The following is a 27,206-nucleotide window of genomic DNA, read 5'->3' as shown; positions in this document are numbered from 1 at the left end:
TCCTTTTGCCAATCTAATTTTTCTTCTATCAACATGTGAAACTAAATTACATTAGCGAAACTTTTTTTCTAAAACTCCTCAGTACAATTTTCGCTCTTAGCTTTCACAATCTGCTTTCACAATTTCACATTATCTGCTAATGTTTTCATTAGTAGTCCAGCCTTTATCTCTTTTTCGCTTGTTCAGACAACCCCACAACTGAATTGTTCAGTTATACAATTCTTGCCTTTTCCTAACTAGTGGAATTTTGTAGAGATGGCAAGAAGCCTAATTTTGTAAGCAAAATTGTTTTGAAGAGCACTTAGGCCAGTAGCCCAATGGCACTTGAGCTGATAATATAGTTTATATAACAAACTATTCCGCTATACCTTCATTAACATGTATTAAATGGCTAAATAGCATGATGCACATGAGCTTTCCTTATATTATGTTCAGCATAAAATTGTCTTGACTAGTAAACATTCAGAATCCATGTATATGTCAGCCTCACTGAGATGCTCAGTGGATCAAACATGCCGTCCAGATGGAGACACCTGTTGAAAGGGGTAAGAAGGGCAATATTTGCCTGGATTCCCCAGCTGCCACATAGCCCTCTATGCCACAGTGTTTCTCAAACTGTGGGTCGGGACCCACTAGGTGGGTTGTGAGCCAATTTCCAGGTGGGTCCCTATTCGTTTCAATGTATATTTTATTTTTAATACATTAGACTTGATGCTACCATGGTATGTGACTGCATTTGGGGAAATGTTGCAGACCTGTTGTTGCAGATCAAATAGATCAGCAACCGCTTGATTGCACTTCTGGTGGATCCTGACAGATTGTCATTCTAAAAAGTGGGTTCTGGTGCTAAAAAGTTTGAGAACTACTACTCTATGGAATTCCTCATAGGCCCTGTTCCTGCTGGTGTGGGGCTTTTTGGCTGCTGCAGTGATACCATGATGGCAGGGCTGTCTTCATGCCAGTAGTGGTATGTGGGCATTTTCCTGACTTAGGTTTGAGCCGTTAGGCTTGTACAGAATAGTCAGATAGCCCTTCATTGCACTTTCTCCCTCATTGCTCCAGTGCCATTCAACACATGCTGGATTAAGTGGGAAGAGTTTCATAACTATAGGTGCACATGTCTCAGCAACAGCAAAGGCAGGTAAATAAGCAAATGCATTGAGGGGTGCTCTGTACAGTGGTAGTAGTACAGTAAACTATATATTCCAGGCGTGCTTTCTAAGCCTGTTTTTCTCTCCCTTCAAGCAACAAATGCTGGGTTACGTTGCCTTTGACTTCTCGACTTTATTAAAAGCTACATCATTGCTGTCATGTCTCAGAGAAATTATATAGTTTTCCACCTCCACAATAACAATTGTAAGGAATGTGTTGATTTAATCCAATCACAGTACTCCTCTTTTAAATACTAAGAAGCATTTCTTAGACATCTGTGACCTTCTCACACTTCTCCCATTTTTCTTCATGAAAAGAAAATATGTATAATCTAGCTAAAGTTGTTCAAGACATTTTTTCGCAACTCAAACTACCTTATAATTCCATACATTTGAATGACAGTGCAATCCTATGTATGTCAACTCAGAAGTAAATTCCACTGTATCCAATGGAGCTTACTCCCTGGTAAGTGTGTATAGGATTACAGCCTGAGAGCTCAATTCTATTCCCCCCCCCCCACTGGAGCAGCCATGCCAAAAACAGGTGCACTATATCCATCAGGGGGAGGGGATTGGGAGACTTCAGAGGTGATTCAAATCACTTTGCAATGGGTCAACTCAGACCTGTTTCAATAGTGCAAGTCCAAGGAGAAAAAGGGGGCAGAGAAAAAGGGGGATAGGATCTGCCATTACCACCAGATCCACTCCCCATAATCGCCCCACCCTGTTTTGCCCCCTCCCTGTCACCATTCTGCCTTCTACCACCACCCCCCATCTTTCCACTGATTTACCTGCTCCAATGGGAGGCAGGAAGACACTTTTGCAGCAGGATTGGGCTGTGAATCTTATTCAAAAACATTTTGCAGTATGCATACTGGCAGATATTTATATTTCAATATTGTCTTTTGTAAGATCTCCATCTTGGTCACTGCCTAAAAGCCCAACCACAGGTTGAGACTAATTATTCGCGTGGGTTCTGTTCCAAGCACTCATGTGGATGGCAAAAAACGCACTATAGCAAATCAATTTCAAAAACAAAGTTTCTTTGCTCCAGTAATTTAAAAACAGCCTTGCTGACCTTTTGACTCTAAGATAAGAGTCATTACGAAGACAGTCCATCAACCAGTCCTCCTCCAAGAGCTTAGAAAGCTTCACTCAGCCCCTCCCCTTACCAATGCAAATCCATCACCTTTCTTTCATGTGCTCAGGGGGAAGGGAGGGGCCCCCTGGAGAGAGAAGGATTGATGGATTGTCAGCCAGCTGCCTTCTCTCCCTCTCCTTAAGGAGGCTGTTGTTAAAGGACTGTTCAGTTTTTTAAACTGATTTTAAAGGGATGCATTTTCCTCTTATCCAGGGATCAGCACATTCCTTCTCAATTGCAGTGGCCATTCGTGTTGAGTCAGATCTGTGTATAAAAAATCCGTGTATAAATAGGCTGGACCTGTATAACATTTTTAATTCAGCCAACCACTAAAATTTAGTTCCACCTCATTTATCCCAGGTAGGAGATTATCTTCAATCAAATTAGTCAAGTCATCAGAAAAATTATATCCCCAAATACTATATCCTTATCTATTTCCACTGTAAGCCTCCAGGTGTTCTAGTATCTGCTCTCAATTGCTGCTCCATGTTAATGGTGATTAGTTCCAATTTATGCAGATTGTTTGTAACCTGATATGTAGCTGAAACGCTGGGTTCTTGCAAAGTCAACCCCACATCACTTGAATAAAGCATTAATTTATCTTGTATCATTATTTCTTTTATACTAGCCTCTTCTTTCACTTGTATGATCTCTACCTCAATACCTCAATTAAAAAGTAGTAAGAGAGAACAACCTTGTATGAACCCAATCTGATCCAATTTTCCAGCCCTGGTGTAGCCGTGCTAATGAGACGTGCACTGCATCCTGCAGTGGGGGAACAGTCATGTATGCCTCCTCAGAGTAAGGGAATGTTTATTCCCTTACATCAGAGCTGCATTGCACCTGCATTGGTGCTGGAAAATTGGATAGGATTGGGCCCTGTGACACCTCACTGGATATTTGTAACGGAAGACAAACAGCTGCTTAATAATATCCAAGCAAGTACTGAGTATATCAAGTCCATCCAGTCTCTGAACAATGCCAAATCCAAAACACATCAAGGTCACCTTAAAAAAAAAAAAAAAAAACCTTTTCGATCCTATCAAATGCCTTTTCGGCCTCCACAAAAATAGAATGTTGTTGATTGTATTGGCTGCTTCGATCAAGTAATTAAATTAATTCTCCTCTTGATGTTCCAAGTTAACTATCCACCATGTACTTTCTCAGAACATTGCTTACAACCCAATCCTAACTGGTCCACAGTACACAGTGCTGCCAACAGAGTGTAAACTGCATACGGCAACCATGCAATCCGGGAAAGTTAAGTAAAAGACTTCTTTTTTTACCTCCTCATAGACTGGCTGACCTCCAATGGGTGTCCTTGGACCTACACCAGATATTTAGCTGGCATAAATGCGAGGAGCCTCAGGGGTCTCCTCCAGGTACATGACCAGCCCAATCATGAGACAAGGTGAGACAGGCTGCTTCAGACAGCAGAAAGGTACAAGATGCCACTTTGCACCTGCCTCACCTAGCTTTCGTTTGCACTTGTCTCTTTTCCTTCTTGCTTTGCCACTTTGAAATAAGATGGCAGATTGGGGTAGAACAAGGAAGCAGAGAGAAGCACTGCTCCACTTCTATTTTTGCCACCATTCTCCCTGATCTACTGTTCTATTCCAAAGCAGAGCAAGAAGGAAACCGGTGAGCTGGGCAAGCTGGTGGGAACAGGGCAATTCTGATCCCTAATTGGGAAGAGGGACACTACTGCCATTGGCATCCTCATCTTCCTTTCTCCTCATGTGTAGATGAGGCAGGTGGGCAGACTAAAAAAACTACCGCTGCCACTGCTACCATTACCTCTCCTTTTCTGCTTCTAGACTGCGAGCGCAATCCTGAGCTCTGCGCACCGGCTAATCACCAGTGTGCACTGTCGCACATGTGCTGTAAGGCTAGTGCCAAGCAGGTGCCCAGCATCCACCTCTCTGCAGTCGCATGGACCACCAAGCAGCAGAGAGGAAAGTGGGGGCATGGGGGGAGGTGGGGCGGAAGCATTCTGAGGAGGAGGGAGGCAGGCGGAGATGCTCCACTGGATCCTGAACCTCTGCATCTGGAGCCTGAGCCTCTGCATCAGGCTCAGCTCTTACCTCAAGCAGATCTTTTGGTCAGTGGTGAATTGAGTAGCCCCATTGCGGGGCTACTCCCTTTACCCGGAGTAGTAACATCTTTTACCTGGAGTAGTATCTGAAGTAACAAGGCTCAGGGTTAACCTACACCTACACCTGAGGCATTAAAAAGCAGCTACCATTTTGGACCAGATCTCACAGGCTTTAGGTCTCACTCAATATAAAGGCAGTTCCTTGTATTTTCAGTACATTAAGGGCCCAAACATATTACTTTGAATACATATGTCAGCCCAGTATTTTCCTTTATTTTTGGTAAAAACACACCTGGAAACATGCAAACTATAGCAAAATAGCGCTAGGAGGTGATAGGGGAGCTTTAACACATTGGCCCATGTCTAGATATGGACCCCCCCCAACACTATTTATCCAGAAAATTTAATGGGCCAACACACCCATTTAAAGCAACATGCATTTTGACTTTTAGAACAGTGTTTCTCAAACTGTGGGTCGGGACCCACTAGGTGGGTCGCGAGCCAATTTCAGGTGGGTCCCAATTCATTTCGGTATTTTATTTTTAATATATTAGACTTGATGCTCCCATGGTGTGTGACTGCATTTGGGGAAATTTTACAGACCTGTACTTAGCTATTACATATATTCTTTTAACAATGATAATCAATGGGACTTACTCCTGGGTAAGTGTGGGTAGTATTGCAGCCTGAGATTGTTAAAAATTTTTCCTGCTCGATGATGTCACTTCCAGTCATGACATCACTTCTGGTGGGTCCTGACAGATTCTCATTCTAAAAAGTGAGTCCCAGTGTTAAATGTGTGAGAACCACTGCTTTAGACAATTAGTCAGAATTTCTAGCATTTAGCCAACTGAAAGCCCAATCCTATCCAGTTTTCTAGGACCAGTAAAGCCATGCCAATGGGCTGTGCGCTGCATCCTTTGGTGGGGAGGCAGTCACACGTGCCTCCTCAATGTTAGGGAACATTTGTTCCCTTACCTCCGGGCTGCATTGCGACTGCACCGGTGCTAGAAAGTTGGGTAGGATTGGGCCCTGAGAATCGAGGTAGGCAACCTATGGCTAGCTTCAACATGCCTGCCACTTTTGTTCCTAATTGTTTAGGACACCCCTGTATAGACTGACCTGCTCTATTATAATTTCTGATGACAGCTTGAGGGAGAACAGAAGAAAACTTTTCCATTGCATTAACAATGCTGGGACACACATACACTAGGCTTTCTGAAAAACAAAAACATATTCGGACCTGTTGGGTTCGGAACTGATTCAGGGAGGAGAAAGAGAGAAAATTGATTTCTTCTGTCAAAAACACTCAGCACAACTGCCATTAAATTTAAAAAGCAATTAAAATGCAGTCATAAGCCAGATCGACAGCATGGCCCTCCTCCCTCATTTTATCACATAATACTCACTAGTCACCCACTCATTACAATGCAGACCTTCTCATTACTTCCATCTTAACCTCACAGCAAGATGTGTTTTCGCTGCAAGCATTTTCTGAAATAAGTAGATTTCACTCAGTGGCTCGTTAATAAAAATTAGAGTCACAAGCTTTAACTGATTTAATCCAGCCATTTTCAACTACTGTGCTGTGGCACACTGGTGTGCTGTGGGAATTTGGGAGAGCATCATTTATCAATAGGACCATTGGAGGATGTGAGCCCCCCGTTGACAGCACAGTGTGCCTTGTCAATTGTCAAAAAGCTGATGGTGTGCCTTGACCATTTTAGTGCCTTGCCAGTGTGCGGCAAGATGAAAAAGGTTGAAAATCACTGATTTAGTCAGTAGATTAATCAGTTACAACAGTGTAATTTGTGCTTACCTGGAAGTCTTCTGTGCCTGCTGATGTGGATACGAGTCCCACTGTGGTCAGTGGGGCTTACTTGCAAGTAAGTGTGCATAGGATTGCAGACTTTGGCATACCTAAGGCCATTCATTTCAGTGTGCTTATCTGCATAGGACTGGGTTGCCAGGGAAATTTGCCCTCAAGTGAACAAGTACAGGACTGTACTATTAACTGATTAGTCAGAGATGATTTGTTTTATTCAATGGAGGTGCCAGATAAAGATAAATGTGGGTATATTTTGACTACTTTGTTCTGTTCTGTTAGTGAAATAGGGAATGAGATAAAAAAGAAAATACTCCCTCTCCCCCCTTTTTTACTTATTCTCTCCCTACTATATGTAGTACAGCCTGAACAGGCAAACTTATATCTTTTGATGATCAGTTTTTCAGGAACCGGCCATTTGTTTCTAACAACACAATCCTCTGTAACAACCAAAACTGAGGCTGCAATCTTATACAAACTTTCCTGGGAGTAAGCTCCACTGAACACAATGGGACTTATTTGGGAGTAGATAAGCATAGGATTGTGGTGTAAGTCCCATTATGTTCAATGGGGCTTACTCCCAGGTAAGTGTGTATAGCCCAAGTGTCACTATTCTCGGTTATTATTATTTAAATTTAAACTGAAGCACATAATCATTTTAGCATAGTATTTTCCATTTAGATCAGAGTGTTCAAAGCTATAATTTGTAGTAATTTTTGATTATAGCATCTTGTTTAGTTTTACTTCCAAGCTTTCGACTTTGACCTGAAATAATATAACAATTGCAAATGAAGAATGTACTCGTGAAGTAATCGAGCGCTTGTAAGAGCTTTGTTTCTTGGTAATAGTTGTCTCTTTCATTTGTACTTTCATTTGAACTACAAATTCATTTGTACTTTCAATTGAACTACATTGTGAACCTAAGCATGTTAGGTCAGTCGGACTTAACTGGCTCTTAAATGAATTCAGGATTGCAGCCAATGTTTTTGCATTAGAACAGGGTTGATTTGAGATGCAAGCCAATTACATTTAACTAGGAATAGGTTGCGTAAATATTCTAGTTTGGGGTCCCCAGAGAAAGGGATTTGAGAACCCTGAAAAACAGTGCATGAATATTTGCAAAAATACCAAGGCTTCCACTCCCTGTCCCTGTAAATGCGCTTCTCAGAGCAGTGGGCGCAAAAGGAATGCATTGACTTTGCCTTTGTGGAACCCAGAATGAGAAGAAGATTTTACCCTGAATACTTGAAAATACTGCACATCCCTGATCTTGTCTGATCTTGGAAGCTAAGCAGGGTCAGGCCTGGTTAGTGCTTGGATGGGAGACCGCCTGGGAATACCAGGTGCTGTAGGCTTATACCATAGTCTTTCGAGACTGAAGGTTGCCAACCATTTGTTACTAAGACCAGCCAAAACGTGTTCTCGTGTCTGTATGTAACTTTCATAATGGCACTAAGTGCAAGTCAATACACGTCTACACAGAAGTCAGCCCAGTGCAGTTCAATGGGACTTACAGTCCAATCCAACCTAACCATGGCATCGCTGTTCCTAAAAGATGGTGTGATCCTGATCATGTGGGCTGATCCTGATAATGTATGGGCAGCCCTATCCTAACCTGCACTGGCACAGCTGGGCCAAGTGGCCCACATTGTATCTAACACAGGTAAGGAGCAGGCTGGAGGTCTCTTTGTGGTAAGGGGATATTTTCCCCCCTACCCCAAGTAACACTTCACCCTGCCTAATGGGGCTACTTGGATCTGAAACAGCTAATTCATGGGCATAAGTCTGAGCAGTCCCATATAAGGCTGCTAGGCCCAGGACAGAGGATGGGATACAGCAGAAACCTCCTCTGCCAATCCCGCCCCCCTCCCAGGCCCCCATTCTTCCCTCCCCATGCCCTGAATTGCCCACCTCACCTCTGTTCTCCCCAAGCCTGCATGCTGCTCAGCACTTTTTAAACCTCTGCTAGTGGCCGGAGGCTCGAATGCAGTTCCAGTGGGCCAGCTCAGGCCATTCTGCTGGTGCTGCTTACTCTAGAGTCATTGCAAATGTGCTTTACAGCATGTTTGTGATACTTTAGAACATAAGAACAGCCCCACTGGATCAGGCCATAGGCCCATCTCCAGCTTCCTGTATCTCACAGCGGCCCACCAAATGCCCAAAGGAGCGCACCAGATAACAGGAGACCTGTATCCTGGTGCCCTTCCTTGCATCTGACGTAGCCCATTTCTAAAATCAGGAGGGTGCACATATACATCATGGCTTGTACCCCATAATGGATTTTTCCTCCAGAAACTTGTCCAATCCTCTTTTAAAGGCATCTAGGCCAGATGCCATAACCACATCCTGGGGCAAGGAGTTCCACAGACCAACCACATGCTGAGTAAAGAAATATTTTCTTTTGTCTGTCCTAACCCTCCCAACACTCAATTTTAGTGGATGTCCCCTGGTTCTGGTGTTATGTGAGTATAAAGAGCATCTCTCTATCCACTTTATCCTTCCCGTGCATAATTTTGTATGTCTTAATCATGTCCCCCCTCAGGTGCCTCTTTTCTAGGCTGAAGAGGCCCAAACACTGTAGCCTTTTGTCATAAGGAAGGTGCCCCAGCCCAGTAATCATCTTAGTTGCCCTCTTTTGCACCTTTTCCATTTCCACTATGCCCTTTTTGAGATGTGGTGACCAGAACTGGACACAATACTCCAGGTGTGGCCTTACCATCGATTTGTACAACAGCATTATAATATTAGCCGTTTTGTTCTCAATACCTTTTCTAATGATCCCAAGCATAGAATTGGCCTTCTTTACTGCCGCCGCATATTTGGTCAACACTTTCATCGAGCTGTCCACCACCACCCCAAGATCCCTCTCCTGGTCTGTCACAGACAGCTCAGAACCCATCAGCCTATATGTGAAATTTTGATTTTTTGCCCCAATGTGCATGACTTACTTACATTGAAACGCATCTGCCATTTTGCTGCCCATTCTGCCAGTTTGGAGAGATCCTTCTGGAGCTCCTCACAAGCATTTCTGGTCTTCACCACTCGGAAAGTTTGGTGTCGTCTGCAAACTTTGCCACTTCACTGCTCAACCCTGTCTCCAGGTCATTTATGAAGAGGTTGAAGAGCACCAGTCCCAGGACAGATCCTTGGGGCACACCGCTTTTCACCTCTCCCTGCTGTGAAAATTGCCCATTGACACTCACTCTCTGTTTCCTGGTCTTCAACCAGTTCCCAATCCATGAGAGGACCTGCCCTCTAATTCCCTGACAATTATTATTAATTATTATTAACAGTATTTATATACCACTTTTCAACTAAAAGGTCATGAAGCGGTCTACAGAGAAAAATCAAATAACTAAATTGGCTCCCTGTCCCAAAAGGGCTCACAATCTAAAAAGATGCAAAAAGAACACCAGCAGACAGCCACTAGAAAAGACACTGCTGGGGTGAGGAGGGCCAGTTACTCCCCCCCTGCTAAAAAGAGCAGCACCCACTTGAAAAAGTGCCTCTCACCCAGTTAGCAGGGGTAATGACTATGGAGTTTTTTCAGTAGCCTTTGGTGAGGGACCATGTCGAACGCCTTCTGAAAGTCCAGATATATAATGTCCATGGGTTCTCCCGCATCCACATGCCTGTTGACCTTTTCAAAGAATTCCAAAAGGTTTGTGAGGCAAGACTTACCCTTACAGAAGCCATGCTGATTCTCCAGGTCCTGAGTACTGCACAATATTAAATCCAGAGTCACCTGTCCTCTGGTGGGCTCCGTGACTAGCTGCTCTAAGGCACAGTCATTTAGCATGTCAAGGAATCTGGTCTCCTTTTCGTGACCAGAACACAAATTGACCCAGTCGATGTGAGGATAATTGAAATCCCCCGTGATTACAACCCTCCTTGTCACCTCCCTGATCTGTTTCCTCATTTCAAGGTCCCCTTCCAATTTCTGGTCTGGAGGACAATAGTACGCCCCCAGTATTACATCGCTCCTCAGGCCTGGTGATTCTATGGTGATTCAACCCACAGAGATTCTATGGTGGAGTCGGACCCACCTTCAATCTCTACTTTGCTGGATTCTATCCCTTCCTTAACATAAACGGCCACCCACCTCCAACACGCCCCTCCCTGTCCCTCCTGTAGAGTTTATAGCCTGGGATTGCGGTATCCCACTGATTTTCCACATTCCACCAGGTTTCCATTATGCCCACTATGTCACTGTTTTCCCTTGTCACCAGACATTCCAGTTCTCTCATCTTCGCACAGAGACTTCGGGCATTTGCACATGGAATGCCCCAGGATGGGCTGCTTATTAGCTCCTTTCCTCTTTTCCTCCTTTCCTTCTTTCCAATCCTCTCATTGTGCCAAACCGTCTATCACGGCCCATCATGCTGCCATTCTCAATATCTTCTCCTACTCTGTCTTTACCTTGTTGTTCTCTTTAGGCTGGTGCAGCAGCTGCTGTGCTGGCAGAGTGCTTCAGTAAGATTGTGCTCTTAGGCAGCCAAGTCAAAAGATAAGAACATCCTTTGGCTTAACCTTATATGCCCTTTGGTTGATGATATCACTGTTTTGCCCTATGAGTAATGGTCACCTCAGCAACCCCCCTTCACTTCAGACCCAGGTTAAGTGGTCAGGGGTGCCCAATCTGAACTTATGCCAGCTCCAGTAGGAGAGACTTGGTAGAATGATTCTTTCTGGAATGAGGGAGCTTAATATCTGAACAATAGACTGTGTGCTGTCTCCTAATGGCAGCAACAACAATCCTTGAGTATGCACTTGCCTATGTTGAGACAGAACAGGGGGAAATCTAGGGGTTTGCACCATAATATGTGACAGGAAGGCAGCACATGCAATTTGTACATGACAGTGATGGCTTGTGTTCATAGAAAAACCACACAGAAAGACAGTGCATGTACGTGTTACCTCCACATTACAGTAGTAATACAGGAACCACCAACCTTTTTTTCTAAGAGCAATATTTTCATCTTTGTTCATAACAACGGCAGAAAATATGTGCACTGGAAAACTATAATATCAGCAGTGCTGCAGAACTCCACCATTATCAAATAAAACAATCCATTATTTTTTTTTCTGTACTGCTATCAAACTGAATAACAAAACCTGCATAGGTCATTTAGCAGTTCATGAAATCTGAAGTTTAGAAGTCTCCCTCTGAAAAGAGTCCATTATTTCTTGTTACATTCTAGTAATAATATTGCCTTGAAAAAACTGGAAGTTACCAAAAAAAAAAAAAAAAGGCTCAGAACAGCTCCAGATGTGACTGGAACAAGGCTCCGGTCACATTCGGAGCTCCAGTGTGCCCCCAGAATTGTGGATTTCACTGTCCACAGTTTTCAATATCTGCAGGGGGTCCAGGAACAGAACCCCCATGAATAAGGAGGCACCACCTGTAATTACTTTAGCCTTTTTTACCTTAAATTGAACTTTGCCAGACTAGCAGGCTTGAATATAAGAAGTTACCCTCATGGAACTCTTTTCTTTGGTTAGGCTATGTGTGCCAAAGTTAGAGGAATAAAATACACATCAATGCCACATTGTAGAAAATATGTATATCCCAGCAATTGAGAACAATTGTAACCTTAAGCAAAATTAAAATAGAATAATGATTAAATTTCTGTTTGTTATTCTGGCTTGTTCACAAATCATGGTTAGAGCAAGACAGGATTTAGACTTGGATGCAACAATAAATCTAATATGTTTTACACCAGGAACAGAAATTGCAAATTTCCTTCCGAAGTGTGCAAGGAAAGAGAAAAGGGTGTAAGCCTGAGATTTGTGACATTAACACTCTAAACCATGGCGTCTGCAAAGTGTCTGTATTACATACCAAGGGCTACCAAGGTATCCTCCACCCCATACTGAAGAAAATGAAGCCAACTCCGCACTACTCAAGAAAGGTCTGATTTGGCTATGATCTTTGAACATGATGGTGGCCAAGAACTCTCTTTTTCACTGTCATAGTTGCCACAGAATAGGCCTTAAAATGTACTCTAGTATTTGATCAGATTGACACACGCATTTCTCTACCAGCTCTGCAGATGCTTGCCTAGTTTTTTCAGTGCTAGCAGCCCCCAAGAAAACCAGAGCATCAATTTTGCTCTACAATGAGGTTTAGGATACTTAGGAGTGATAGTGTTGATGGCCTGCCCCAGACGTTCATCAAGGCCTTGGCAGAATCATTCGCACTAGTGGCACAGAAAACCCACAGAATCAACAGAAATAAATTGGGACCATAAGCCTTTGGGGGTTAACCTTCTGAATAAAGGGGCCATAATAAGTCTAAAACCTCACCAAGTAGTGTTCTGTCCATGGCAAAGAAGTTATTCTCCTCCACAAACAGATCATCACCCACCTGGCCAGCAGTAAACACTAGGTCCAACATGTTTCCTCCAGAATGTGTTGAAGCAGCTAGCAAGTTGAGAAAGGTTCATAGTTGCCACAGGAGCCACGAAAACTTGAACTACTTCCAAACTGGGAACCTCTGTATGAATATTAAAGTTTCTGAGCACCAAACACCTAGGGGACTCCGATGCTGCAGCTGAGATCATCCTGGTGAGCTCAGATAGGGAGACTGGTGGGCGGCATGGTGAATAGTATGCAAACAGAAATCCAGGTCTTGCCCATTCAGCATCAAGAACAATACTCAACCCCCCCCCCTCCAAAAAAAAGAAAACTATTGAACAGGTAACCCAGATGGGGATGGAATCACAATAGATTATCACGAACCTTATTTTCATCAGGAAATAATTTCATCTTGTTTTCAACATACTGTGTTGGAGGTAGGTTCACACCTAGAAACATCTAGAGTGTCTTGTATGCATTTCTCAGCCCGGGGCATATGGCTTGCCTTGTGGAGGCCACGCCATACGGTAAGGGCTGCCCAGATCCCACATGGGTAGTGAAGCTGGGTGAGATAAGAAAATGTAATATCCCAGAAAATTTTGGGGTCTCCTCCTGGGCCCCTTTTGTGACTCTGGTCCCGGGTACAGTTTACTCCCTGCACCCCCTCTCGTGAGCCCTGTTTTGACACAAACAAGAAATTCCTTGACAAAATGCTTGAGTAGGGTTATCCAGAAATTATATCTTCCATCAAAACAGGAACAGTTTTGTATAGGTTCAAAAGGGAAAAGGTTGATACAGTTATTACAGTGACCTCTCAATTCAACAGACTAATGGGGGGGAGGGGGTATTCTTTAATGCTGAAATTGTTCTAAATTTGAATGCATTGAAGTCAATGGAGACATTACATGTAAAATGCTTATGACTCATTTTTATGGAGCAGAAAACATTTGTTGTTTCCGAATTGAGGTCCATTAAATCAAGGGTTCACTTCCTCAACAACCCCCTTCCACAAGATGCAGCAGTGGATATTTCAGCACATGCCATTCTGTCCTGGAGAATCTTTCAAACCTCAGGAGCAGACTTTCAGAGGACACAAGGGACCAGAGAATGAAGGGGAAGGAATGAAATGTTCCATCAGCTAAAAGAAAGTTAGGATCCAAGCCTTTGTTGCTTAGTTATTATCTGAGACAATGGCTTGTTGCACAAGCATGCTATTTTTTCCACTGCAATGTAACAGACAAATGTGATAAATGCTGTTTTTATTGTAGGTAAGTGATGTAGCCAATGCAAAGTAAATGATGAATTCATAATGTCAGTGACATTTACATGAATGAATTTCACAGAGTTATTCTTAGCAGCGGTGAAGAGTTTTGGAGAAGTCCTTTATTATACAGTAGCGTTCAGACCACATACCCTATTCCAAAGTGTCTGATCTCCTTTTCTTTTACCAGTTTGATGCTGACAGAGATGAGGAAGAAGTTTTCAATGATATAAGCCTGGCAGTCGACAGCAAACTGTTGCCCACTAAAGATGCTGTAGCAGGTCAGTTAACGACTATTTCAGTACCAAGTTCCAAAATACACTCTAGGTCCAGAATGTCGTTGCACAGGATTTCTTGTTTTCAAATTCTAAGGATGTTCACATTTATGGAAAGGAACTTAAAATATGACAAAACAAAATGGATTTTCTTGGATTGTGTGTTTAGTACACTGTTTAAACTTTAATGAGCACCATCAAGGTTCTAATGGTGCTGGTTAGAACTTGAGAGCAGAATCAGAACTTCTTCCAGCAAGAGCAATAACTCACTGCCCCGCTGCCCGGGACACATGAGATCTCGGTCACTTCCAGGTTCTCTCTAGAAGAGGCAATGGTAGTTACGGCAGGTTTGCACTTTTCCTTCTGCTGTGGAGGCTGGAAGCCTCTACAAGAGAAGGAATGGTGTGCAAAGCCACTACCACCTCCTTCATAACTAGGGCAGAGCCTGGGGGCAGTCATACACCCCCACATGACGTAGCACCTGAGGCCAGTCTCCCTCAGGCTTCACACTAGTTACAGCTCCGTTCCAACACATCCCCCAAATCCTGCATTCAAGTTACTTCTGAAAGAAAATGGTGCTATTACCATGTGTGAAATGCGAAACAACGATGCACATATTCAAATTGTGTAGGCACACAGCAATTTGCAGTGCCTATGATTGTCACGCATTGCAATGTGCAAGCAAGAATTAAGCAGCTTCTTCCATGGATGTGACTTATGTGTAGGATTTGGTAACATGTAATCAGCAGCCCACATTTCCTACTTTGTGGGGGATGCCAACTCCCACATATTAAAAATGGTATTTCTTAAAGCAACATAATATTAACCTCTGCTTCTTCATAATGTGATTAGTGTATAATCATCACATAAATGTAGGAAATGCAAAAATTGTTTGCATAGACTTTTCTTGCAAAAAGTGACCAATCTAACATTTCAGCCCATTCTGCCTTCTTCTCTCTACTAGTCTTTATGCTGAATTTGACCAGTAGACCACAGAAAAAAACCTGAATTATGACTTTGTTTTTGCATAACAGGGTGTGTAGTATTGACAAGAGTCAAAAGACATTTTTGGGTCAAAGGCTTCAGTAAAGCAACTTCTTGACCCGAGTGTACTCTGCCTCTTTATTGCCAATATAATTTCATCCTGCATTGTCTCTAATCAAACTCACAGGCTACCACTGCAATGTGTACATAGCATGTCAAATTTTGACCTATCCCTATAAGTACCCTTGCAGGTAGCTACATTCCCATAACTGGTAGGGAAAAAAGAAGACATTCTTTTAAAAAAGAACAATTTGCAGCCTTCATAGACCGTAATGATATTCTTATTCATTGTTGCTCCCCACCATATAATAAAACTGTTGCTATGGGCAACATCTTGTCTTGAAATTCTCTGGTTTAGAGATTCAATAAATGTTTGTATTATTAACACCTGAGAACAAAAATGCAACAGTTATCATTCTGATACCTATCAGTCTTTTAATAACTTTTAAGCAACCATTTGTTGCTCCCTCACAAATTTCAGATCACTTTCCCAGCAAATATGTGTGCGATTACAAGCCGCCCTGACTGTTTTGTGAATCCCATCAGATTATACTTCATAAATGAAAAGTACACATGAACAAATAGTCTCTCTCTCTCTCTCTCTCTCTCTCTCTCTCTCTCTCGCTCTCTCTCTCTCTGAGACTATTTATGGCATTCTTTCAGGCACAGTGAACCAATAAACAGTCTCTGAAATGGTCTTTAAGTATTATCATTGGAACCAGAGGAGAAGCTGACAGACAAATATAAAAAAATAATATGAAAAACAATGCTCTGTTATGTGTGAATATTTAATAGCACAGGAGTACAGTTAGAGATTTTGCACTGGTTGAAGGCCCAAGGCCATTGGAGCACCCACATGGCCAGGCTGACTCCTTGAAACCTCTAAAGAGCTGCCACAGATTTCTCCCCATTACTCACTGATGGGGAGGGAGAGAAGCTGCTATCTACTGCTGTCAGTCATCAGCAGTAATGGGGGGGGCAGCTGCAGTGCAACACTTTTTCCCAGGACCTCCAACAATCAGGTGCCAGTAATGAACTGTATCCTTAGTTGTTCCGCATGTGGAAGGCACTACTGTTCAGGTTGAGGGGGGCGGAAGAGATATTGTTTCTGATTCACTAATTTGTTTCCAGCTCTTGTGCCTGTTCCAGAGAGTCTCCCAATTTTTAGGAGCATTTTCAGAAATGCAGAAGGTAGAGGGATTGGCAAAGTTAGTCGAGTCCAGCCTTGCCCATACCCTGAGGAGGTGCTTTTAGGAGAGCAAGAAAAGACATGTCAGCTGAGATCCAGAACGGACCATGGCCCTTGGTGTTCTTCCCATAGACAACCCTCCCAGAGAACCTGGAATCTCAGGGTATTTGAAATCCCCATGTGGGCGCGGGCCATTGACTTATTACCAGCCCCTATCTATTGACACCAGGAGCAGAAACAAGATTGAATAAGGGGGGTGGTCCAAGGAAGTGGTCACATGGTTGCCCAAGGCTTCATATCTGATGGGACTTCTTCAGAACAAGGTGGAAGCAGACAATTACAATGCATGGTAGAAAGCCTAAGAGTTCCAGTTTCTCTTTATGGATGGCACTAAGGAGCAGCATTAGGATGACAAAGGAGCGGAGGAGAAAAATAAAGGGGAAAAACCCTTCCTAATCTGTGCATTGTGTGCTTTGCAACACACCAGAGAAACAAATTGAAACGGGATGAATATAAACCTAACTCCCTTGCCATTTCTTCCACTTGTCCTACCACTGTCCCAAGAACTGAGTAAGTTAATGGAAGGAGGAAAAAAGAGCAACCTTCTCAGAACAGAAAAGAATTCCAGAGGGTCGAAGAGCTTGCCGCTCATTTGAAACCTCTGAAAACCTTCTCTGAATTCAAGCTTCATGAAATTAGCTGGCATCTCTCATTAGAGGCCCTGTGCAAATATTATAGCTTGGTATACAAGATGTGTAGAGGGCCCCCACGATCATGCCAACTTAGCATTATGTGCATGTATTAGCCCTGCTTCACTGCAATCACCTTTTGACCTAAGCAACAAACGCTGAACATAGGAAAAGATCCTCCTTGTGCTTGCCACCCTGTCACTGGTCAGGTAAACAGGAGGGCAAAGCTAATGTAAATGAGTCACTGGCAGAAGCAGGGCTAAAGCAAGTGCCCTCCACACATTTGTAACATCTGCAAAGGTCCTGCTGCTAGGAAAGCTTGAAGTGAAGTGGACCTTGAATCATTACAAGTTGCAGCCCCATAGAGAATTGGTGTTATGTTTTGTTATGAGTGTTATGCAGGAGCCCTAGAACCTCAAGTGTGACATGCAACATTGTGATAGAACTAGCCCATCACAGTAACAGTTGGCTAGATAAGGAAAGAACTGAGGGATCCAGGCGGCAGGATTTTTAAAAAAGTACCAAAAGTGTGGTTTTGGTAACTTCAAAAAATCCTAGCAATCAGTGTTCAGCACAAATCGCAGCATGATTTTATCTGATATGGTCTCTTTTTATGCCCTCCCTCTCTTTCAGTGAACTTTAAATTTTTCTTTAAATCGGATTATTTCTTTAAATCAGTTGATTTAAATTAAAGTAACTGGGCTGTAAAGGCTCCCCAACCAGGAAAGTGATGTTCATATGTAAATTGGTTAGAATCTCCTTCCTTGCTCCTTGAGGCTGTGAATACATAGGCTGGTACAGTCTCTATTTCTATAGAGCAGAGCACTCAAGGAGGTCCTTGTCTTTAAGAACACAAAGTACTTCCCCACTGAGGTTAGTGGTAATGCTTAAAAAAAATGCTTGATGTGCATCACTGCATTTGGAACTATTTCTGTTTGAGTAAGGGGAAAAGGCCTCCAAAAAGATGACTTGCAAAAGGCTTATTGAGAGTCTTGTGAAGCACTCCATTATGAAATATAGTGAGCAACCTAATAAACAGCTTTAGGCAAAATATCTAGCCATGTTTTCATCTCCAGCCTATTTACTAGTTCTTGAATGCTGGAGTGTTACAGCTTCAGCAGCTGACAAGTACAGCCACTGGCTAGGCAGTGTGCCAAATTAAGTGGGATGGAGGTAGTAGACCTGCTAGAATATGTGGCCAAATGACTTTCAATTCAACTTTACACCCAGCATTTAAATATAGCCCTCTTTTCGTCCTTTAGTGGCGAGAGGCAATTAAGAAGTATATTAAAAGTATAATTCTTAATTTCTCTGTTCTTTGAGTAGATTTTCCATCTTCTTGCCAAATCCTTTTATTATTTATTATTATACTGATCTTTCTTAATGGTTCAGTGAACATGAAAATCATTTTAAAAGGAAGATAGTTATAGAACTGTATAATCACTCCCAAATCCAAAAGCATAGCCTTTCCACCTCTTCTTGTTGGCAGTGAGCACAACTTTGAGAAGCAATTAATTCATAGTACAGGTGTCTCCGAGTATCCGTGGGGCATGTATTCCTGCCCCCCCAGGGGATACCAGAAATGTGAATAAAAGGGAACCCAAACTTACTGTTTTCCTGTCTCTTCTTTGGACCTCTGGAGGCCTCTTCTGGGTTGTACTGGGCCAGCAACCCACTCTGTTGGCGTCATGGACCTTGTAATTGCCTGAAGAGGCAACCAGAAGTGACTTCAGGTCAAACTAGAAGTTGCATTTGCAACCCCGAAATAGCTTCCAGGTGCTTCTGTGGGCCATTTTGAGGGCTGCAAAGGCCAGTAGAGTGGGTTGCTGGCCTGGCATGACCCAGAAGACCCCCAAAGGCTCCCAAGAAGAAACTGGAATGCTTCGCAAAAGAGTTAAGAAAGGGCAATGGGTGCATGGGGGTGCATGGAGAACTGGATCCACAGATACCAAGGGACACCAGCAGTTGACCCAGTTTTAGTAAAAATTAAAACTTTGGACAGGAAGAGTGGCAAAACTTACCACTACATAACTGTAGTGGCTTTTGTCACCCTTATATTGAGGTATTTGAAAATGAAAATGGTTTTGTTTTTTGAAAAGTTGTTGAATTAAAATGCAAAATGCAGGGTTTTGTGCTTTTATTCACAAGTGAATATACAAGTCCAGTGTTCCTTCCTCATTTCCTATGAATAGAGGTGTTTGAAAAATGTGGTGTTTGGGTCTTTTTATTAAAATGCAGAACATTGTGCATTGTGATTTTACTTCATTATCAACAAAAAAGAAACACATACAGACTGTCCAGTATGGTTTGAAGTACTCTTGTTATTTACTGTGGGGATCAGACATAGTTGGAACTGCCAGATCTACTACTGATGCCTTTAAATTTCTGGTAATCCAAGTGTTGATATCCAACAAATCTGACCTCTATCACTCTCAGACTTCTTGTCCAGAGGGCAATTTGTCCCTTCTCAAGGCTTATCCTTACCCCATAGCATTTTTTTATACCAGTGCATTCCATTATGTCTCCCTCTCCAAGAGAAAAATATTTGAAATCCCCGAAAAAATATTAAAATGTGCAGAACAAAGAAGTGCAGCCAAAATATTAACAAATAATACAGTTGGACCTCTGTATTTGTAGGGTGGGGTTCATTCCCGCTCCCTTGAGGATACAGAAACATGTGGATAATGGAATTGTGGAGGGAGTCCATCAGAGGACCTCCAGACATGACTGAAAGTGCCTTCCACATCCGGCCTCTCCGGGCCTCAGAAAGCCTCTCAGATACAACCAGAAGGCACTTCTGCTTGCGTCTGGGAGGTCAGGTGAGGCCCTCCAGCGCAGGTTCAGAAACCCATGCTGAATCAAATCCACAGGTTCTGAACCCCCAGATAAAGAGGGGCCAGCTGTATATATATTAGATCGCAATCCTAACCAACTTTCCAGCGCTGACCTGGCTGCAATGCCGTCCCAAGGTAAGGAAACAAACATGCCCTTACCTTGTGGAGGCCCCCTTGACAGCCTCCCCACTGCAGGATGCAGTGCACACCACATTGGCACAGCTATGTCAGTGCTGGAAAGTTGGTTAGGATTGTGCCCTTAGAGCACAATCCTGACCCGAGGCACAATCCTGACCCGCAATCCTGACCCGAGTCAATCCTGACCCTTAGGGCGCAATCCTGACCCGAGATTCTGACCAGAATCCTGACCCACTGCCCACCTCTATCCATAGGAAATGAGGAAGGAACACTGGACTTGTATATTCAGTTGTGAATAAAAACACAAAACACTGCATTTTGCATTTTAATTCAACCACTTTTCAAAAACAAAACAATGCAAGCCAGTGCAAGTCCCTTGTGCTGGCCCAGGAGGGTCGCAAACGTTCCATAAGGCAGAGGCGCGCTGGCCTGTGGAGGCTGGGACAAGCCTCTACGCCGAGCCTTGCATTGGCCCGCCTAGGGGCAGGCAGGGAGCAGGAGGTGGGTCTGGGATCCAGCAGTTATACGGGATCCCAACCCCCATTCCCAGGGAGATTGGAGCGGCTTCAAACTGCTCCGCTCTCCTTGAACTTGTGCCACCTCAAGAGGTGGCGCAAGTCCGAGGAGACCCATAGGGGAAATGGTGCCTTGCCCAGAGGTAAATGTTTCCCCTTACCTCTGGCTGAGCCACTTTTGGCCCCTATCCTGTGCTGGATACAGCACAAGCCTCCTGGCTTGCCTGTTCCACTGCACGATAGGATTATGCCCTTAGTTAAATAAGGTCGCAACCATATGCCCACTGAACATTATAGAAGTTACATCAGAATAAATAGTCATAGAATTAATAATCAGAATAGTCTTGAATTAAAAATTATTATATTAATACACAGATTAGGCCACTACTGTTTTGTGGAATGTTTACCCCACATGTAATCATGATTAATTCAAATCCAAATAATCCCTGCATTCATTACAGCATGATATAGAGTTGGTATTGCTTTTTTCTTATTTTTTTTTTGAGGGGGGGGGATATGCTTATTTGTGTAAAGATCATGAACCGTACACAGCTCAGAAAGTTATATTTATAATATTCATCCAAGATTAGTAGTTGGTTTAATCCTTTAAAGCAGCTGCTTGGAAAATACATAAGCAAGTGTTCTTTAGCTAAAATCTTCAAATGCTTGAACAGCAACTTGTATATACAGTCATATGTTTGTGCATTCCATAATATCAAGTGATATTTTCTGATTTTAGGCCCATGTGAACTTGACCTTAATCTCATCATGGATCCTGGGGATATTGCAGATGCTGAATTTGACTTTGAAGACCAGGTAATGGCTTATACAGAGCAAAAACTCTCTTTTTCTCTGTGATCCCTTAAGTCCATTGCCTTCCACTCTGTTTTACTTTTAGAGGTACACTGCAGACTCCTGCCCTCTGCCTGCATCCAGGTGAATTAAATTAGATGTATGACTCCTTATTATGAGCATTCCTTGTGCAGCATTTACTGCTACCAATAAGCAATGAGCATGTGGCAGGAGGAGAACCATGGATAAGTGAAACTACAGATATGGGATCCATGGATACAGAGGGGTACCTCTATGCATTAATGGCTGCATACTGAGTGACCATGCTTTTAGAAAGTATTTTTCCGGTCATTTTGTTTTTTCTTTCCCATGTTTTTCTTTCCTACCATCATCAAGGACTTGACATCCTCAACTGAATTCTTAAGGCCAAATTATATGTCACGTTAAACACAGGATTAAACTAGGGCTGCAGTTTTGATTAAAATTGTGCCAGTGGAAACTTCCTTCTTGGGTCTAATATAGTGGACCCTCCTTATCTGTGGGTTTGGCATGCACAGATATATAGTGGACTCCTTATCTGTGGGTTTGGCATGCACAGATTTGACTCAGCATAGGTGCTGAGGGCCTCACTTGACCTCCCAGACACAATTGAGAGATGCTTCCAGTCATGTCCAGGAGGTGCTTTATGGGCTTTCCATGGACCCCATTATCTGTGGAAATCAGTATCCATGGGGGGGTGGGGGGGTCTTGGAACTAATCCCCCGCAGATACTGAGGGTTCACTGGAGCAGCTTCAGGTGCACAATCTTGGTCAAGAACTGCAGTGCAGTGGAATAGTGTTGAATGCCCTTTCCCGTACACCATAGGCCTAATTCTGACCTTCTCTCCCCCCCCCCCCCATAGCCACTATTTAACTTTTTAAAAATGTGCAGCTGAACTCTGCATTTGATGTAACAGGTACGCTTAGTGGCACTTGACTGAGAGAAGCTCATGCTTGCCAGAATGCGGAGCTGTCTCTGTTTTTCTGCTAATAAGAATAAATGAGGTCATGATTTTGATACCTCCTAATATGCCATAATATTCTCTCCATTAATTAAGGGGTATTAAAATTAAAAGCAATTGGACTTATCTAGAATAACCTCCGGTAGGCCATTGCAGTTGATGTAAACTGAATCCGAGTAAGCTGTTCAACCAAACATGCTATTAAAAATTTCTTGGTTTCCCTTGGTAAGTCTACTTTCATCCCTTCATTCTTATATTCAGACCCCTCCAAATTCTTCTCCTACTTTTCTCTTTTCTCATTCAATTGTCAGGTGCTCCCACTCACAATTTCATGATTTATCTGAAATGTTCCTGTGATTGTTTGCCAGAAAAGGCTCTTTCACCCCAATATTCAGCCCCTTTTTAAGATTCATTTTCTCATGCCACCAAGTTAGAACTAGGGCTCTCAACAATGAATCCTTTAATTCATTGTTTTTCTCAGAAAGGTGATGAGCTCTGATACATTAAAGTCACTTCATTTTATGCAGTTGGAATAAGTCAGGGGTGTCAAACTCGTTTCATACCAAGGGCCAAATGGTATTCATGATGCCTGCTGAGGGCCGGAAATGGTCTTGTTAAGCAGAAAGTATTGTCATTAAACAGGTCATAACCAAAAATAAGCACTTTTTCTCACTTAAGAATTCATTAGCTGCAAATGACAGAAGAGAAAATACATAAATCTTTATCTTATTTCAAGATATGGGAGAGCCCAATTTTTGTGTGGGCTGCCCTTTCAGAAGTAACACCTCAGCACTGCTCAGCAGCTGAGAGCCTGAGGGCCAGATAAAAAGCTTCCGCGGGCCGCATCCGGCCCCCGAGCCTTATGTTTGACACCCCTGGAATAGTTATGATGCTTTCTATCGGTTTCCATGCTGGTGTAAAATGCATGGATACGTTGGCAACTTACAGCCCAGTCCTATGCATGTCTACTCAGATGTCTGTCCCATTGTATTCAATGGGGCTTACTCCCAGGAAAGTGTGGATAGGATTGGGCTATCATTCTACACAAAGACAGGAAATGTTTTAAGGGATCTGAAATGGATTGGAGAGAGACATTACTTCCCATAAATGTGTATATTCACACACACACACACACACACATGCATGTTAGAATGCTCACATTCACACTCCTTTTGTCCCACTCTTGCCTCTGGGGCAGAGATTTGGCTGAATTTCTGGTCCTCACCTGTGGGGAGTCAAAATACAAATTATATAAAAACAAGCAAACCAACAATATCTGTGTCCCAGAGGACATACACTGCATTAAGTGAAAACTGGATAGGGAGAAAGAAGAGGTCAAACCAAACAGGCTAAGAAGAATAAGACAATTTATCCCACGGATCTGGGAAAATGCTTATTACTAACACCAAAAACACACGTTTGTAGTTTTGACTGTGGCAGCCACCTGTCCAAAGTGAGTGGGAGCAGATTCTTCTTCTATCTCCGAGTAGTAGAACCACTCTAAGTAAATCCAATGTTGTGTTACAATGCTTTCTGTGTAATTGCATAGGCCTAGAACAGGGGTGCCCAAACCCCAGCCTGAGGGCCACTTGCGGCCCTTGGGGACTTGCAACCCGGCCTGCGGGGAGCCCCCAGTCTCCAATGAGCCTCTGGTCCTCTGGAGAATTGCTAGAGCCTGTGCTGGCCCGACACAATTGCTCTCAGCGTGAGGGCGACTGTTCAACTTCTTGCGTGAGCTGTGGGATGAGGGCTCCCTCCACTGCTTGCTGTTTCATGTTTGTGATGCAGCGGTAGCAGTGAAGGAAAGGCCGGACTTGCTTTGTGCAAGGCCTTTTATAGGCCTTGAGCTATTGCAAGACTTTCATTCATGTACGCTCCATCACTAATATATTCATTTATGTAAGTTAATGTATATTTATTCAAATTTGAAATGTAAATCAATTCATTTTTTTCCTGGCCCCCGACATAGCGTCAGAAAGACGGTGTGGCCCTCCTGTCAAAATGTTTGGACACCCCTGGCCTAGAAGAAAAGTCCAGTTGGCCAGTGGGTAGGAGGAAGTGCCCATGTGAGTCTCAGCTGACTCTTTTTCACCACTTCCCTCTTCCCCAGCCAACTGGGCTTTTCTCCTGGGCTTCTGCAATAACACAAACCCCTGGGAGAAAGACCAATGGTCAGTGCAAGAGGATGCTGTGCAGGTCTCAATTTGCACAGCATTTCTTTCTCCTTTTGCCCTGTCTGATGGGATTGGGGCTATCACTATCTGCTGGATCAGGCCCTCCCTCCCAAGAGGCTGAGGTGGGGAGTGATGTGGGATGCCTGCACCATGGGTGACAGGCCTGAAGCAGGGCTGTTGGGGTGGGCATCATAGAAGAAGGGGTCAAGGTTTGACTTGTCCCAGGATTGGGCATTAGTCCTTTGCCCATTATATAACAACTTATAAGAGGGTCTTCCGACAGGTTCCATTTCCTCAGAAGTGCCGTTGGTAATTACCCGCAAAAGGGCTTTTCGGTGACAGGCTCCCCCTAGTGGAAGCCCCCCCCCCCATTCTCTGAAGTGTCACAAGCTTCCTCACTGTCAGTCTTCCACCATCAATTCACAGATTTTCTACACATATTTTGTTGTCTCAAACATTAGACATATTCTTGGGTATATTTGGCGTGCTGAATCTAAAAATTGCATTGGATGTAGTTTTGGGGGGGGGTACTTTATATGCTGATTTGAGCAGCTTCTGTGTAAGGAAGCCAAAGATGTCCTAAATTCATTCAAACATTCTTGGCAAATTAAAAAAAAAAAATTATAGGCCTGTGTTGTGGATGTGCCTTTTTTGAGCAAACTTTTGTTGCTCTGCTATAAATGCAGCTGTATATATAGGTTAATTTTGCTTTGGTTTGTTTTTAGTTTTGATTGTTGCTAGTATTTGTTATTGTATTGTTTTAATTTTATACATTGTAAGCTTCCCTGGGTCAAAAGAGGACAGAATATACATTTTTTTAAAAAATAAGACAATCAAAAATATAGTCACCACACTATACTTTCTTATACCATGCAATAATTCTTCAGGGAGCACCCGGTGAACCCTCTCCATTGGGGATATGCCCAGTAAGACCCTTCCATCAGCACTGGTGAGGGTGGAAACACATGTGGGGCAGATCTCTCAAAAGTCAGGGTATATTTCTTAGCTTACAGCTTTAACTTAAGCATCATGCTTCAGAGCATTAAGGCTGCAGTTTCCAAACTCGCAGGGAGTCTGGGAACCGAGGTAAGTGATAATAGGGGAGGGAAAGGCAGTAACGCAATCACCAGAATCACACCACTGCTGGCGACAGGTGGGATTTGAACTTAGCTAATGCAGTGCCGGCCTCCAAAACGGGAAGTGTGCCATGATCATTATTTTTAGACTTGCAGAGGCGCAGGGATCCCTGTGGAGGGGCCTGCGGGGTTCTCTGCACCCTCTTGGAGGCTGGCACTGCATTAGGTAAGTTCATTCCTGTGTCCCGGCTGCGGTGCAGTCTTGGTGTTTCATTGCTGCTTTCCACCCTCCCCGCTCCTTAAAGGGACAGAAGCAGGGGTTCTCTGGTTGGGGTGTTGCAACACCCCAGTTTGGGAATCCCTGCATTAAGGGAACCTACTTAGTATATTATGTGAAGCACCCTAAATTTACAGTGCAGTAAACAATGCACTCCATTTACGTTATATATGTTGTTTTACTATATGCAGTTGCTTATAAAACAAACGTGGAAGGGACCATTTTCTGTAGCTAATGATAGCTAACACTACTTTTTTGTACTGTGCAATTCGTATGAGACTGCAAACACTTGCACACTTACCCGGGAATAAGTACTATTAAATCCAGTAAGACTTATTTCTGAGCATACATGCATAGGATTGTGCTGTAATTTATGCACAATGCGCTGCAAATTACAGGCAGGCCTCATTATCCATGGGGGGTTCTGTTCCTGGAACCCCCATGGACAAGGAAAACCACAGGTATTCAAAACCCATGGTTTTTGGCCCCCCCTTCGAACCTGACCAGAGATGAGCTCCGGTCTGGTCAAGAGGCTCTTCTGGATTGACTGTCAGACAATGATTGGAAGTTTAAGAAATAAATAATTGTAATTTGGGACCACTCTTGCTATAGTTTAAGAATGTGTTTTTATATCTTTGATTATTTGTTTTTTGTTTTTCTTTAAAAATAATAAAATAAAAATAATTTTTTGGTAAAAAAGGAGGCTCTTCTGAAGCCCACAGAGGCTGCACACATCCAGCCACAGTCTCTGTGGGCCTCAGAAAGACACCCAGAGTGGTTTAAAGGCAACTTCTGATTTTTGCTGAAAACCAGAAGTCTCCTTTAAATAACTCTGGGGGCCACAGGCAGACACGTGTGGCTTCTGCAGACTTCAGAAGAGCCTCCAGAGGCTCCAGGTCGGGAACCAGTGGATGAAGAAACCCACAGGTACCAAACTCACAGTATGTTGGCTGTGGGCTGCCAGTATGTTACATCAGAATTTTCTAGATAAAGAGATGCACCCTATAAATACAGAATATCATTCCTTGGCAATGCATTCTAATTGCAGGACAGTTAGCATTCCAGTAAAAGATTTAATTTCCTGAAGCATACATTCCTTGATCTACTGTGACTGCATAAAAGCAAAGTCAGCTCCTCAAGAGCCAGCTCAGAAATATACAGTACACTGGATTGATCTTTTTTTTTTGTCCCACAAGCTGCTTTTTGTTTTTGTTTTTCTAAATGCAGCCACAGAGCCTACAATCTGGCTTGAAAGCCCTGCACTGGAGAATGAGACTTTTTAAGGTGTTGAAATCATGCCTCTTGTCGCTTCTGGTATTTTCGTTCCAGTGGCACCTGTATCTTACCCCTCACAAACGTAAATGGGGGAGGG

The 27,206-nt window shown here is 43.2% G+C and overlaps 1 protein-coding gene across 1 annotated transcript in view; it reads left to right on the top strand.

Annotated features, from left to right (window-relative positions):
- AK5 (adenylate kinase 5) overlaps window positions 1-27,206 on the top strand; it is a 110,636-nt gene that overhangs the window by 43,311 nt on the left and 40,119 nt on the right. The window contains exons 6-7 of the mRNA XM_066625457.1: window positions 14,021-14,111; window positions 21,254-21,330. Coding sequence (XP_066481554.1) covers window positions 14,021-14,111; window positions 21,254-21,330 — 168 coding nt within the window. The remainder of the gene's footprint in view (window positions 1-14,020; window positions 14,112-21,253; window positions 21,331-27,206) is intronic.

This window comes from Tiliqua scincoides, chromosome 4 (assembly GCF_035046505.1).
Source record: "Tiliqua scincoides isolate rTilSci1 chromosome 4, rTilSci1.hap2, whole genome shotgun sequence".
In the NCBI taxonomy this organism is placed as follows: domain Eukaryota; kingdom Metazoa; phylum Chordata; class Lepidosauria; order Squamata; family Scincidae; genus Tiliqua; species Tiliqua scincoides.
Note: the sequence above shows the minus strand (reverse complement) of the source record. Positions and strands in the feature narration are given on the sequence as shown.